Source organism: Brachyistius frenatus, unplaced genomic scaffold (assembly GCF_029030835.1).
Source record: "Brachyistius frenatus isolate BFR_SWC_R1_liver_20210118 unplaced genomic scaffold, ASM2903083v1 Contig_22, whole genome shotgun sequence".
Taxonomy (NCBI): Eukaryota; Metazoa; Chordata; class Actinopteri; family Embiotocidae; genus Brachyistius; species Brachyistius frenatus.
The window spans coordinates 2677676-2694501 of NW_027210621.1; the positions used below are offsets into that span (position 1 = coordinate 2677676).

The 16826-nt window shown below is 37.8% G+C and overlaps 1 protein-coding gene across 1 annotated transcript; it reads left to right on the plus strand.

Moving 5' to 3' along the window:
• Positions 1–1797: 1797 nt before the first annotated feature.
• cdhr2 (cadherin related family member 2) lies at positions 1798–16806 on the plus strand. Its single transcript, XM_069696914.1, has 32 exons — positions 1798–1864; positions 2029–2117; positions 3595–3651; positions 3735–3794; positions 3895–4034; positions 4128–4178; positions 4262–4351; positions 4539–4628; positions 4718–4840; positions 6134–6280; positions 6485–6560; positions 6649–6758; positions 8066–8287; positions 8389–8538; positions 8687–8848; positions 8938–8999; positions 9101–9344; positions 9882–10121; positions 10217–10286; positions 10367–10951; positions 11085–11156; positions 11747–11796; positions 13234–13385; positions 13671–13767; positions 13874–13962; positions 14075–14146; positions 14418–14553; positions 14930–15054; positions 15179–15292; positions 15386–15469; positions 15805–15868; positions 15958–16806. Exons 3-32 carry the CDS (start codon positions 3597–3599, stop codon positions 16105–16107), a joined length of 3882 nt encoding a protein of 1293 aa, XP_069553015.1. The 5' UTR covers positions 1798–1864; positions 2029–2117; positions 3595–3596; the 3' UTR covers positions 16108–16806.
• Positions 16807–16826: the final 20 nt, after the last annotated feature.

Here is a 16826-nt window from a genome sequence, read left to right on the forward strand (position 1 = left end):
TTAATCTTTAAAATTACGTTTCTGTTTATGGGAATTGCCAAGGTTCAGTTTGTTCCCGCCCATTTATATAGTTATATTGCTGGATTATGAATGGCAGGGTTGTGTTCAGTACCATAACTCATAAACCAAAGTCTGGTAGGGTAAGGTTATGGTCAGCAGTTTCCAAGATGTGTATTTTCAATATGTAGTCAGTCATTTTAAGTGATCAAGTGAATGATAATATTCCTCAAGGTTCCTGAGGTTTTTTTTTGTTGTTGTTTTTTTTTTAAATCTGCGTACTATGTTTAACTGTAATTTCCCCGTCAAAAACACCAACCATGATCTCATGATTCTTTTAAAGTTCGACATTTTCATCTCAATTCAAATAGGCTGACATCTATTTCACACAGTATCAATTGTTAAATGAATTGCAATGACATTTGAACAGATTAGCATTTCCCGGAGGAGGTGCATCTGGACTTCCTCTAGCACCACAACAGAGTTAACATGAGTGGTTTTATGTACAATGCCTCGACAGTTATTAGATTGATTGGCATACAATTTGGTTCAGACAATTTTGGTGCCCACTGGATGAGTGGTTTAGGGAAGGTGCTATGTGAACATGTTCTTAATTAACACTCTCTTTATGAAGCAAAAATAAAACAAGTAAAGAAACAACTTGATAAAAATGAATTGTATTCTAGCAGTGTAATGTGTTGATTGTTTGGCTCACCACTTTGATCCAAACTGTAATAAATAAATAACATCTGGTTGGATTTTTATTAAATTTTATAGCTACACTATTGGGTTCATATTTTTTCATATTTGAGTTTAATGTCTCATTGGTATGATATAGACAATTACATTTGCACACATGTCCCCTGACTTTTCCTCCAGTTCCATCATCAGGCCAGAAGTTTAGTTTGTCCTTGTAGTTTGGTTTAGGAACAATACATTTGCAAAACTAATGGCATTATCAGCAGCCTGAGTTGTACTTTCAATCCTGTGCTAATTAGCAAATGTTCGCATGCTAAACCGTGCTGGTGACCGTGGTAAACACACCATATAACATTATATCATATAACATTATATTCTAGGCTAACATGCTCACATGAGCATTTTACTCAAAGGACCACTGTCCTGGAGAACGGTACTGAATTATTAATTCAGTTATGGTGTATGATTATTTTACAGTGAGTAGCAAGTATCTTAGGCTATATTTTGACTTGTTTATATCCGTTTTTCAACAAAAAGAGACACTTTTGGGTTATTACAAAGACTCTCTTTAAAATAGGTCTTATTGAACTAAATAAAAAGCTTTGAACATAACATTTGTACATGTGACAGTTTTTCAAATATATTTCCCCGTTTATCTCCATCCTAAACGTCCCATTCACTGGCAAATGTTTTCTATCACAGTGAAGATGTGTAGTGCTGTGCTTTTGTTTCCAGGCAAATGTTTGATTATGAATGAAGCCAGTGGACACAAGAGAACACCATCCTTTGTGTGATGCCCTTTAATTACGAGGGTAGGCTGGAGGGTGTGGGGGGCTTTATTGGGAAGAGCTCATTAGGGCATGAATCTGCCAGACATCGGTCCACTGATTGGTTCTGATGAGACACATTTCAGAAAAGCCCTTGGTCAGGTCAGGTTTTCTCAATGGAAGCAAACAGATGACAGTTGTTGCCATGACAACACAAGCACCCATCAGACAAAAGGGCCGTTCAGGCCGCTTCTGTGGTTCTGGTATGGACACTGCTCATCCAATATGGCACAATGCCATGTAATCCTGGTAGGGCTGGCCAGTCAAAGATGGGTAGAGGACTTCGGTGTATGGACGCTATTTCTCATTACTACCTAACCACGGCCATAATGGAGCCATATGTGAGAGCAACTATTTGATATATAGTTTTGCAAAGTTTTTTTTGTGATTTTTTTTCATGTAACTTTTTCCAATTTGTATTTTTCTTTCAGGGAACAAACAGGATGGGGTTTAGGTGCTGTGTTGTTGACTGTGTGTCTTGCACGTTAATCATTTATGTTTATAGCTATGAGACGATAATCACAGGGAGAAGCAGGGGCTAAAGGTCTCATCCAGACATCAGTCAAGGAGAAGCTCTTTGTGTCACATCATCTGGTAAGTCTGACTGCTGCATTTTCAATTATATTTACCTTTTTAAAGTTTTAGTGTAGAAAAAAAAAGACAACTTCCATTTTTCTTCTCAATATACTGTATGTGTACTTTAATTTGTTGATAACGAACCGATGGGAAATTAAACAAATCTGCCGCTATCTTGAAGTGGATGTGGTAAAATAGCATGTGATGTAACTATATAATATAATTATAGTCTTTTCTTGTCTTTTGATAGTTGTATAACAAAATGGATCAGTTCCGAAAGCAAGAATATTCTGAAGATACATAACTTTATAATAAATGTATTGCCTTTTTTATTTAAACTATCCTGATTATTGTTCATGGCGCCCAAAACATGAAACAAGATTATAAATAAAAAATATATAATCCCTCGCGCTTTTATTTGTTTAGTCTTCATGCTGATTTCCAAGTGTAAAAAGTGATAAATCCTTCATGAGCGCTAAATGGCCTAAATAATTCACACAAAAACTCATTCCCATAAACTCTGAGTTAATAATAGAGGACAATTCATCAAATAAAGCTTTATTTATAATGTCTCCAATATCAGGTGGGGAAATTGACAACCTGATTTTAGCTTGTTAAAATTCCACTTCAGTTCAGTTCACTTAATTTATTTCATGTAAAGTTACCTTAAACATAATATAAAGGTGTGAAAGGGGTTTCTCAAATATAAAAGAAAGAACTTCTGTTCTTTAGGGAATTTACGAGAACTGAAAAAAAAGGCCTCCACACTCATGTTCATATTGTTCTGTGAAAATTATTGCTTACATTGGAAAACATGATATAAACATATTTTCCAATTTAATTTTATGTGACATGTTTGGTCTGTAATTGCTGCTTTTCCTCAATATAATCTGTCTTAAAGACTAACTCTGTTCTGTTCTCTCTGTAAACGGAAGTTTGCAGGTGTTTCACCACCTGCTCTGCAGCTATTAACGTGGGTGTGGCCAATAGTGCAATTTGCTGTTAAATATCAACCCATATAAATTAGAGTGGGAGCTGTTTTCTGCCCTGTATTATTCACTAACTTCCAAAATTTTATTTCACTATTCAACTCTCTGCTGAATATACTAATAACGTCAAATGATGGTGTTTTATCAAAAGAAATAATATGTTCTCTGAAGTTAAAAACTTAGTCTTCAGCCTCAGCTGGACTTTGTGGCTTGTGCTAACAAATGTTAACATGCTAAACATGCTGAACATTGTACCTGCTAAACATCAGCACATTACTATTGTCAGTATTAGCATGATAATGTGAGCTTTCACCTAAAGCACTGCTTTGTGTGATACAGCCTCAGATCAGCTGCTGTGTTTGTAGACTCTCAGTTTTGTTGCTGGATAAATATCTTGAATGAATACTCAGTTACTAAAATACTGTAGTGTCCAATTAATTCTGATGATTACTTGAGAATACATTGTTTTATTTCTTATAAAATGTTTCCATCCTTTCAATTTGCAGTCATGGAGGCGATCACAGGGAGTATACTACTGTTGTGCCTTATCAGCTTAACTCACGGTGCGTATCCAGTTGATCTTATTGCATTTATTTCATTGTCTTTCAAACACCGCTCATCATTCAAATACTGTGTGTTTCTACAGCAAATACCAGTCCTGAGATCATTACTCCTATGTATAGCGTGTGTGAGGACATCCCCATAGGTAAATATGTGTTTGAAATATAGAAAGCTGATTTTATTTAATCTTTGTGATATTATGCCTCAACAAGTTCTTACATGTTCCACTGGTGTTGTTTTAATAGGCGGTGAGGCATTTACTATTAGAGCATCAGACCCAGACGGTGACACACTGATTTACTCTCTTCTTGGGCCCAATCCTCCATACTTCACAGTTGAAAGAGACACTGGTATAGTCAAAGTCAAAGTGCAACTGGACAGAGAGGTATGGTGTGATAAGAAGTAGAGACCCTTCACTTGGAAATAAGCTCATTTTGATTAAGCATGTGTTTGTATTTTTGTCCATTTATCCATCTAGACTGAAGATATAATTAAGCTCCGTGTGAATGTCTCAGATGGTCTCAATTTTGTAAGTAACATTTAAGTTTGTGTTCGTGATCTATTTTGTATCAGTGTGTTCATCACATTCATTGAGTGCATCATGTCTTTCAGGTAGATGCAAAACTCACTATAATATTAACTGATACCAACGACAATGCACCCAAATTTGGGGAGCCTTCATATGACTATGAAGTCCGAGAAGTAAGTTTTATCAGTCTCTATATATTATGCTGTTGGCATATGTCATGCCAATTTAACCTGGTATGTACCATCAGTGTGAGAGGAAATAATTAATTTGTCAATCGATTATGATGTAAAAATGAGACATTTCTGTGTTTGTTTGTCTGACTCTTTTCCCCTTTGCTTTTCTGCCTGTCCTCTTCATCAGAATACCATTGTAGGTACAGCTCTGTTCAGGGTGGCTGCTACTGATGCTGATATAGGAAATGCTGGTTCTGTTAGATACAGCATTGAGGAAGTAAGCCTCTATTGTAAAATACACAATTCAATAATATTATATTCTGATGTTCCACAACCTGTAAATCATCATTTGCACGTTTTTTCTAGGTAGCTCCAAATGATGGATTTAATCCGTTTACCATCTCACCATTAACTGGTGAAGTAAAATTAAATGGACGTCTGAATTATACCTCGCTGAGTACTTTCTATCGCCTGAAGATTAATGCAACTGTAAGTATAATGTTTGAAGTGTCACATGTTTTTGCCATGTATATAACACTGATAATAATTAGGTCAAAATGTAAATAGTATCAAAGTATCTCTTAAAAATGAAAGATGTCTTAATCAACTATGCAAATGACCCTTTTCACAGTCTCCTGGTTCCTCAAATCGTCAAAGGGAAATAGTCTTACTTGGTTTCTTGCTGAGATTTAGATTAGAAGATAAAACATTTTCCATGCTGTAAACATTAGGCTCTCGTTATCTTAAATTAGCAGTCTGAAATCAATGGGGAAACAGCTAGCCTGGCTCCATCCAAAGTCTATTGTCATGTGGTTACAAGAAGATTCCAGGAGGTCGCTGCTCCTGGCCAAGAAAATAGAGCCACACATAAACCCACCAGATGTGGTTTCATTGGTAGGGTATCAAATGAAATATACAGTTTTTGGAAGCCTTAGGGGCATGTTAAGGAATTTACCTTTAGACCGCTCCTTTTTTTTTTTTTTTTTTTTTTACCAGAACAGGTGGTTTCCCTCTGTTTCCTATCTTTAAGCTAAGCTATGCTAGCCATGTCCACGCTGCAGTTTAATACTAAATGGATTGAGTGATCTCATTTTTCTTATCTAGGTCTCAGCAAGAAATTCATTAGACATATTTCTCAAAATGTAGGAATATTCCTTTTTACGGTGTGGTTTTCTTAAACAAACTTGCATTCATGATTAAATAATACTAATAATTTAACATAATAGTAGACTGGGACACCCTATGAATTACACAGCTTTATTTTAATCTGGTAAGCAATTAATTCAGTTGTTTTAACCCATAGAGCCCATGCACATAAAACCCTAAATCTAAAAAGTTAAAAAAAAAAAAAAAAGGCTTTAGGATGTAAAATTAGGGGGTTCTGTTCCTTTTGAATGTAAAAAAAAGAGAATTGATCAATTTAATACCCATTCTGTAACTGATGTAATACAGAACATTTTCAAATGTTTGATTTATAGGCCTAAATATTGCTCATTGTCATTGTTATTTTTTCCCCAATTATGTACTCCTTTCATATGGAAAATGCATTGTTTTTCTGTGCTTTGTCATTTAATCATACTGTCAAAACCGATTTATCAATTTACTGTTTTTTTTTTTACAAACTCTCTCTTTATTTCAGTTAATTTGAATTTAAATGTCAAGTTAATCATAATCATCTATTATCTTATAATTTATCTATATTAGTCAATGATAATCAAAATCTTTCCCAGTTTATAATATTATGGAATAAAAACCTAAATGACTTTGTATGTGTCTTAACAGGATGGGGGAGGAAGGTGTCATTTTGATGAAGTAAAGGTCTTCTCAAAGTCAGTCTTTTCCTTCATTACGGTTGTGGACGTCCCAGATCTTGACCCACAGTTTATCGGCATTCCCTACATAGGGAGAGTTGAAGAAAATTCCCCTTTGGTGAGTTCATATTTTATGCAGAGAGAATGAAAAAGGAATTAAGGTCTTACTGTCAATAAGATACATGACCCAGAGTATTTAACCATGCAGGTAAAAATAAATATGTGAAAAGTCCGCTGTGAAATCGACAGGCGGTGAACCTGCTTTGAGTCGCCATATTGTTATGTTTCTGCCTTCAAAGAGTCTCTTTTTTTCCTTTGCCAGGACCAGTTTGTGTTCAGAGTGACGGCCTTTGACCAGGACACAGGAATCAATGATAACATAATCTATAGCATTGAAGGTGAGACACAATAACTTGATTTAGAACAAGTCATTGTTGCCTGTGAGCGGATAATTAAAAACTTTTTTTTCTTCACATTATTTGAAAGATTCCACAGCAGATGGCCTGTTTACAATCTCAGAAAATGACGGTGTCATAACTGTGTTATCAGCAATTGACAGAGAAGTTATCGGTGATACTGTAACCCTGACTGTAAAGGTACAACTTACTTTAATATCAATGTCCTTCTCTCTGTGTAATGTTACTTTTTCTCACATTTTATCTGTTGAATCTTATATTTTATTTGTAATATCTTTCATAATATTTTATAACAGGTATGATGTCGGGCATGTTCTCAGGGCACAGAATGCTATATCAACACCTGGCCTAAGAAATTACAGTAAAGTTACCTATTATAGTAGTACTAGTAATTTGTGAATATTTCCTCCGCGACTTAGTTTTACTGTGCCAAAATTTGGTTATTTGACAGTTTCCGTCCCTATATTTTTAGTTTTAACACTGAAGTATCATGATCGAAAGGAGCAATTCAACATTTTTGCAAAGAGTAAAATAGTAAGAGCAATAGCACTCTGCCGTGTACATGGAATGTGAAGCAGGAGCCAGCAGGTGAACAGCTTAGCTTTGCATGAAGACTGGGAGCAGGAGGAAACTGTTAGCCTGACCCTGTCCAAGACTCTGACAACCTCACAATACACAACTCCTTGTAAAATCCAAACAGAAAGCTGCTTTTACATTTCAAACAAACATGATTTACCATGATAATAAAGTAGTCTTGGTAGGCAGATTTTCTAATCTAACTCTTGGCAATAAAGATGTTAAAAATATAGTTTTATTGAACTGCTCATTGCTCTTTCAGCCCATTCAGATCAAAACAAAGCTCCAGCTGATCAATCAACAGCTGTAGCAGCAAAACGATGTTGGATAGTAGTAGTAGTAGTAGTAGTAGTAGCAGCAGTAGTAGTATTTCAAAGGCATTTTCAGTCTCCTCGAGGAACACCTTTAAGAGACAGGAGGGACAGGCTCCTGCTGTTTGTTTTACTGGTGGAGTAGGTTGTAAGCAGAAGGGGAGAATGAGCAGAGGGTCACTGGACACAGAGCAGGCGCTGTCACGGTGGAATCCGAGTGAGGTTGAGTGTGTGGGGGATGTCTTGATGGTGGGAGGAAAGGAAGAGAGGAAACAGAAAAGCAAAATGAAGCATGATTTTACTTAGTTATGTGTTGAAGTTTATTTTCACTCCGAAAACATGAAAACATGTCGAGAAAAAAAACATCTAAAAGGAGATGATGTCATAATGGTATACAAGTAGTGGACAAAACTCTGTAATCAGGATATCATACGCATGTAGGGTGTGCAATGTAATATACAAAACAAAGACGTCCCACAAATTTGAAACAACCTCTAAAATGAATGTGAACATCAAGTCTTGAGAATCTATTCAATTGAGAATCGTAATTTTTTGAAAAATGTTTAGACACTAAGATTATTATACTGTGTTCTGTTTTAGGCCACTGAGTCTAAAACAAACACCCAGGGAATCCATGCCAGCACCACTGCAAGTGTACTGATCAACATCCTTGATATGAATGACAACGGGCCGAAGTTTTACAAGTGTGTAGGCACAGGAGACGAGCTCCCCTGTGAGACGGCAAGTCACTTCACAGGAGAAGTCCTTGAGCACTCGTTGGGGTCTATTCCCATCAACATGACGGTCAAAGATCTGGACAAGGTAAGAATAAAAGAGGAATTTCATCAACTAAAAGATTAGCTTTTCCTGTAATGCATGTGGAAATGAGTGCTAAGTGAATACGTTGCTCTGGGATTTCACAGATTTCCCAAACCGATCTAATCCTGGAGGGAGAATACAGCGATGTGTTTTCTGTGCAACCTGATTTCACTATGTCAGACAGCATTGTTCAGCTCCTCGTCAAAAAGCCCCAAACACTAGATTTTGAAGAAAGGCAGCAGATGGTTCTAGAGGTAAAACTTAAAAAAAAAAGAAAAGAAAACAAGCTATGTGTAATAACATAGTTTCAAAAAAAATAAATAAATCATAAATCATCATAATTATAATTTTTGTATCTCTTTCCCTGTGTAATGTGTTTCCTTTGCATGTGTCATGGTGAAGGTGATCGCCATAGATAGGGAAAAAACCAGCTTCCGCTCCACAGCTACAGTTACTATAACCATAAAGGATACCAATGACAACAGTCCCACGTTCCAGGAGGACACGTATAAATTGACGGTGACTGAGCACTCTGCTGTTGGGACAGAAGTGGCCAAGATTACTGTAAGTCCTTAACCATCTGGATTCGTAGTCAGTTTGAGCTTCATTGTAAGAAAGCCTTGATAGGGACTCCATGTGTTTTTTCTCTCCAGGCAGAGGATCCTGACACAATGGATCAAGGCAACATCACCTACAAACTTCTTCCTGACAGCATGTGTGTCTACACTTGAACCAATTTCAATTTACTTGAATGCAGCCACTGTTGTGCTACCTCGTGCACACAACACCACTGAACAATGTGTACTTGTGTTTCAGACTGCCGTATTTCAATGTGGAGCCACATACGGGCACAGTGTATGTGAATAATGCGACTCTGTTGGATCGCGAGCTCAGATCTCTGTATTTAGCGACTCTGCAGGCCAGAGACACAGATGGCAAGCCCGGCACCACAGTCCTGGAGATCACTTTGACTGACATCAATGACCAGCGTCCGGTCATCAACAGAGACTCTTATCTGGAGTTTGTTGAAGAGGGCGGAAAGCTTGAAGTCATTATATTGGTAAGTGGGAAAGAACAATAAGAGAGCAGTGAGTATTACAATCTCATACTGAAGGTGTTGATACAGTATTTAACAGGATTGCTGACTACCATGGCTTCTTGTTCAAGGAATAATTCACACATCAGCTGCTGATTCTTATTTTTTTGTTCAGGTCAGCTGACTGTGCAGTTGGCTCACTTTCTTGAAGGCATCACTGTTCAAATATGCCTCATGACTTAAAACAACAAGTCAATATAGTCAAGTCCAAGAACTTGACTGTGCTGTACAGAATCTCTATCTAAACTCCTTACAGCACATTGGAAATGCTGACTTTAGGCCAAATTTATCAACTAACATCAGAGGCTGCTGCTGTCGTGGATGAATTCCTGTCAAAAATCACATGAAAAGACTTCCCAAAGGCACATTAATGTTCATACGTAGTTCACATGTTGGAGTACTCTCAGGTGTACACATACTTTTGACAATGCATACTTGCAATATGAAGTAAGAAATCCAGCTTCTTAACAGTTTTCTTTTAATGTTTATTTCTTTGGACAGGCTACTGATGCCGATGAACCCAATACAGAAAACAGCCAAATTGTGTTTGGAATCGTACCAGGCAATCACAGTAATAACTTCACCATCAACCCAAACACCGGCGTGTTAACAAACAATGGTGAACTGGATCGTGAGGCCTTGGATCCAAAGCTAAATGGGAGGATCCAGCTCAATGTATCGGCCACCGACAAGGGTACTCCTTCACTGTCCACCTTCGTCACAGTCATCGTCAACGTAGAGGTTAGTCTTGTTGCAAATTATTGGTACCATGTTACTGACGATGTGACTCCTGGTGAAGAAGATAACTGCCAATCTTTCCCTGTGATGTGTCTCAGGATGTCAATGACAACACACCCCAATTTAAAGCCCCTTCATACAAGTTCGCTGTGAAAGAAGGAGTAAAAGGCAAGTATTTCCCTTCGCAACGCTTTCAACTGTTTATAACTGTGTGTCAGGGTTGTAATTTCCTTTTCTCATTCATTCAGGTGCGTTTGTGGGATCCGTTCAGGCTGAAGATTTGGACCAAACGACCGACTTTAACCGCATTTCTTTCAGCATCATTAGCGGAAGTTTCGGCAGCTTCATCATTCGAACCTTCGCAGTGGCAAACGGTTACAGGGGGAACATCACCGTGGACCCGGACAATGAGCTGGACTACGAGAGCGCTCGCAAAAAGTTCAAACTGCAGATAGAGGCGACAGATCTGGAGCAGAAGAAGGTCGTGATGATGGTGGATGTGGACGTGCTGGACGTAAATGATGAGAGGCCAGAGTTTCTGCCAGCAGAGCCTGTGATAGTGAAGGAGAACACCACCATCAGCGAGCCCATCAGGAGATTCACAGCGGAAGACAAAGATGGGAACCATTCGCTGGTCTACGAGCTGGAGTCCGTCAGCTGCAGGTGTAACAACTCCTTCACACCCTGCAGCTGGTTTGTCCTCGATCCTACTGGAGATGTTCGAGTCAACCTGTCGCACACAGTGGATTATGAACAATGTGACCAGGCGGTGGTGAAGGCTATGGTGGTGGACGTGTACACAGAGCAAGGGGAGAGCAGCAGTGCCACAACAGGTCAACTCGGAGCTGTTTTTGAAGCTTGTTTTTACTCAATGTTCCCATGCTGTCATAATTTGTAAATACAGACCTACGAACACACATATCACACACAAGTTGGTTCACTGTGTTTGTCTTCTGAACTTTTCAGGAGAAATGGTGATCAACATTGAAGACATCAACGACAACACACCTCAATTCATTTTCTCAGATTCTGTCTTTGGTGAGTGTAAATCTGAATAATTGTATGTAACTTTTATCTTAACTTTTCTTTTAAATGTGACCTCTTCAACACAAGAGAAACACATTAATTGCATATTGTTATTGTTTGCATATGCATATTCTTTTACTGGACCTTTCAGCTGCATCACAAGGTCTTCTTAGACGAACAGTTTGTTCTCTTCGCACACAGTATGAGTTCACTAGCTGTTGTGATTTCATCCCCTGCACTTTTAGCTTGGTGATGCATCTGAGAGGATTATTTTATGTAGCTTTAGTATCTATAAGTTTATAACAGACATTAGGAGCAATGTTGTCAATGAAAAAAGTAAAAAAAACTATTATTATTAATGTTGTTTTATATAACCGATTAGAGGACTGACTAAAGAAACAATCCATAGTGACTGCTGACCTGAAGGGATATTGTCCTGCTCAGCAACATCAAATCATTTAAACCTATAAACTTTTATTTTTCTATTCAACAGGTGTAAAAATGACAATTTATATATTTGGGGCAGAATTCGTCACTTTGTAAATCAAAGTTGAGATGTCAGTCTGTGATTTTACAAGTTATTTCTCTTCTTTGTACTTTAGTTATGGTGTCAGAAAGTGCCAGCAAAGGGACATCAATCGCAGGCGTCACTGTGAGTATGAATGAAAAACAAATAAGCCACTTGATTTCAGATTTTGAATGTGATATGTGACATGAAGTCCTGAAAGTCTTGTTCATAATTTATTTATTTTTTTTCAACATATTTTATTGGTGGAAATGCACAATGTGACATACAAGAATCAAAGAACAAATGTTTCCATTTTTTGTGTTAGACAGTTTACAATGGTAAAGAAGAAAATGACAGAAAAGTTAAGCAAACAAAGATAAAAAAGCGTAACAAAAACAAAACAAGAACAAAACAAAACAAAGCAAAAACAAAAGCAAACAACAACAAACAAATTAAATCAAAACACCCACCCACAAATGCACCCACACATATGGCCTTCACGTTCAATTACATAAAGTTTTATAGTACAGTATTGTTATTGTAAAACTATAGTTAAGTAGTTAAATGGATTTACAGTTAATCAGACAGATAAGGGAAGAACAGAGGACCAGATAAATCAGTGCAAGTTACCAGACGTGTCTCAGTCAGTGGGCAACACTGATAGATTGTGAAAATATGAAATGAAAGGTTGCTATTTCTTATTCAGCCTCTCAGTGCATATTTAATATTTTCAAGCCTTAAGAAATACATCACGTCCTTAAGCCAGGCAGACTGAGATGGTGAATTTGGAGATTTCCAAGCAAGAACTACACTACGACACGCTAGAAGAGTGGTAAAGGCAATAATATCCTTCTCTTTGGTACCATATAGGATGGGTTTGGCTGGGATTGCAAAGATTGCCAGAAGAGGGCACAATTGTACCTTGATCCCTAAAACTATAGTTAAAATAGCAAAAACATAGCACCAGAAATCTTCAAAATGTGTGTAGTAAATCTGCTTGAGGATAATTACAACGGTTGCATCTTGGGTCATGACCTGGGAATATTTTAGCTAATCTGCTCTTACTAAAGTGCATCCTATGGACCACTTTAAACTGAATAAGACCAAGTCTGGCACAAGACGTAGATGTGTTCACCCTATTCAGTGCACCTACCCACCAATTCTCTGTCAAGTTCATCTTCAACTCACTTTCCCATTTAGTTATAATTGCAGAAAAGATATCAATTGCAGTTATAATCTGATTGTAAACTTTAGCGATCAGTCCCTTCTGAGTTAGATGCGTATCCAGTAGGCTTTCCCAAAGTGTTTTGCATGGGAGGTTAGGGTATGAAGGGAACTGTTTCACCACAAAGTGGCAGAACTGAAAGTATCTGAAGAGATTTGAACGGTCCAGGTCACATCTCTTACAGAGAGAGTTGAAGCTAGAGAAGTAGTCACTGTCATAGAGATCCCTGAAACACTTCAGTCCTCTTCTTTTCCACTGTGAGAAGGTTTTGTCTACTACAGAAGGTGGGAATAAATGATTATTACTAATCGGACCCAGAGAAGAAGCTGTTCATAATTTTGTCCTGCTGCTCTCAGGGTATCGATCGGGACTCTGGAATACACAAGCAGATTGAGTTCACAGTGGAAGCTGTCCATTTTCAAGACATGCATGATCAAATAAGTATCAAGACGAAACTGTTTGAGGCCATCACCACACAGCAAAAGGACCTTTATGTTGGGATTATTCAGTGAGTATAATTTTACAGCCATACCTCATTCTGCTTTAAACATGTGTTTTCCTCACAAGTTTTGGTGTTTACTGTTGCACTCATGGATTTAAATAGACTTCTGAACTGAAAAATCAAATAAACAGCTAACAATGTGGATGCAAAACAACCATAGAGAGACTCAAAACTACTAGAATGAGACATACTATGTGTCTCTATCAGTCTGGGTGTCTTGACAAATTATACACAGTATGTCTGTCATGATCTGTCTAAAGCTGAACTCATAATATCTTCAACTTTCCATAGATCTACCGAAAAGCTCGATACTAGTCTGAAAGGGAAGTATTTGGTTACAATAAATGCAACTGATACCGGTGGCCTCTCCTCCAGCACCGTACTGGACGTGAGTGATGTGTTTTCATGATAAAATATCACCTGTGACATAAACACCAGAGATATGATAAGAACTTACAGCCTATGTAAATGCTTCTGTTCTTTTCATCTTGCAGATTTTTACCGTGGATGAATCCTTCAGAGTTGAACTTGAATTTAGATTTACAGTTGACGAGGTTGAAAGAAAGCGTGCTGAGATCATCAGGTGTGTTTGCTGTACTGTGTTTTAGTAAAGTTTGCATTTGGCAACTGAGAATTGAAGCATCTTCTAATTTTCATATTAAATCTGTTCTTTTTCTTATTGGATTTTTTTCCAGACTGCTTACTATTGCCACCAGAGCTTATGTTGAAGTTATTGGAATCAGGTCTAGCAGCAGTGGAACATCCAGGCAAGTTACTTTTCACATCACCTCTAACCTCACATTAAAATATATTGTGCCTGTGAATACAGTACATACATGATTGTCAACTGTTCACTTCAACTGTTCATCTTTAGACATACTCTTGTTCACCAGGTGGCGCCAGTGCACCTGTAAAAAATAATATTGTGGAAGATCATCATAGTATTAGCACAACCACAGGAGTTTGATTTCAGATTTTAAATAGATAAAGTTTAAATGTTTAAGCTAAAGTGTGAGTTTCTTTGTATTTTTCTCTCAGGGCTGCAGAAAATAGTTTCATGGTGACATATTTTGTCTACACCAATGGGACAGCTCTTTCCCGTGGTGAAGTGGAAAAGATTCTCACTGAATCTAAAGAATCTGTTCAACTGGTAGACCTCGGCCTCCAGAACATTGTGAGCACAACCAGTTTTTGAGTTTTACTTTCTGAGAGCATGGGGCTTTTTTCTGTCATGTTATAGTGAATTATTTCCTGTTTCCTAAGTGGACAATCAAATAAATCAAAACATCAACAGAGCATCCAAACAATAAGAATTATTTTCTAAATAAGGAATTAGACCTTTATTTGATTGTTTGTTTTACTTTGATATGAAAACAGTACAAAACACACATGCAACCAAAGCCTTGTCAAATGTGACCGGTCAATACTACCAAAATTGCACACAGATTCTAAATTCATATGCAGATATCTGCTTACAGAGATTAGCTCTGACAGCATAAAGACCTACAAACAACAATGTACTTGAAACAGATTTCTTACTTCTGCTTCAGCTGATAGGTGATATTGTGAATGACCAAGAAATAGACCCTTTGAAGTTCGCCCTCATGGGGATGGTGGGAGGCCTCGTCGTCGTGCTGGCTGTCCTCACCACCTCACTGTTGTGCACTCGCAGAAGGTAAGAAAAGGACATTTTGAATAAAGTTAGGGACAGGAAGTGTGGCTTTACTGACACCTCAATATCCAAAGTACCAACATCTATGAGAGCTACTGTTTACTAATCAACTTATTTCACACTACAGCTACAATAGGAAGATGAAGGCAGCTAAAGCCATGAACTCTGCATCCATGGTGATTTCTGACAACCAGAAAAGTGGTCCTGTGGTACCTGGAACCAACAAGTACACCATGGAGGGGTGAGGAAACAACAGCATTAATTCATTACGATAAATGAATGTATAAATCATTTGAAATATCACCTTTAACTTTGACTGTGTTTGTCTCCACAGTGCTAATCCTGTACTCAACCTCAACATTGACTCCGCCCTGGCCCTGGATTTAGATGAGGACAGCTCCGATGTGGACAAACTCAGGTACAGAAAACCACTCTGTGATGATCTCCGCCATCTTTTGAGAGCAGTTATTTGCTCTTTGACCACAGTTTGACGAGGTGACTCATAGTGACATGGGACTTCGCTCTGCACTCTGTGGCAGTGCTGGTTAATAAACTGGGATGATTTCCAGATGAACATTTTGTCAATGTGTTCACGACAGCATGTTGTGACCGAGTGCTGGCTTTCTGCTCCCAGCAGTACCATATAACCTTTGTTTAAATCAGAAAGACTAATTTGAAAGAGGAAACATCTTTCTGAAATTATTATTTGGATATACAGAGATGATTTGTATGTTTTGTTCTTTTCCACATAAGCCTCAACTCCCTGGACTATAATGATGACATGATTGCTCCTGAAAAGGGCACAAAATCTAACATGGTGAGTTTTCCATTTTGAAGTCCATCATCACTTGTTCTTATGAATATTAGAATATGGTCTAATTTTAAAACTTGTCTGCTGCACATCAGTACATGATCGAGGAAGAGGAGGAGGATAGCAGGCCACCAGAGTACATCGAGCCTCTGGGTGCAGCACTGGCTCAGCGGGGCCAGATGAGAAACCCCAACACACCTCATGTGGGTTTTACTAACCCTGTGTTTGACACCACAGACCTGTGATGGAAATAATGAAGACAGAGGCACAGAGCAGAGGCCTCAGAGGGACATAATCAGTCAAAACCAAATCAACCAGAATTTACAGTGTTGGATGGAGTCTTTATGTTTTAATAACCTTGTGTTCTGACCAATGGTAATGTATCATTGATGTCCAGCTATGGATTTCACACAAGATTCAAGGCTTATCAAGTGATTAACTACTTTATCTAAACATTCAAGCACAAAGAAAACCAAATGGGAGTCGTTACTCTGTGAGAACGATGTAATGATATCACACAGTGTATTGAGCACAAGGAATAGCCTATAGTTTGTCTGCTAGCTCGAGATCTGTTTTGTTTGTCCAACAGTTAGAAAATAGCTCTGTTTTTACCCTGTTTCTGGTCCTCAATTAATTAATTAATTAATTCCCTGCTGGCTTGAGCTTCATATCTAGCAGACTCTTCCTATAGCTAGCTGTGTAGAGACTAATTTATATACATATGATAAAAAAAAATAAGACTGAAGCAGTGGGAAAGCAAACAAAACAATTCCTTTTTGCACATGTCAATCACTTTATTTTTGTTAATATATTAAACAGTGGTTTAAAAACTGTTTGGTTTGCTTTGAAATGAACTTTTTAAGTTATGCCAATACGCAATGCTAAGTTTTGTTGCAGCAAATGCTGCAAGAACAAAAATCAAAAAAGAGGAAAAGATAAGAATATTGCATAATGTCAGTGTATG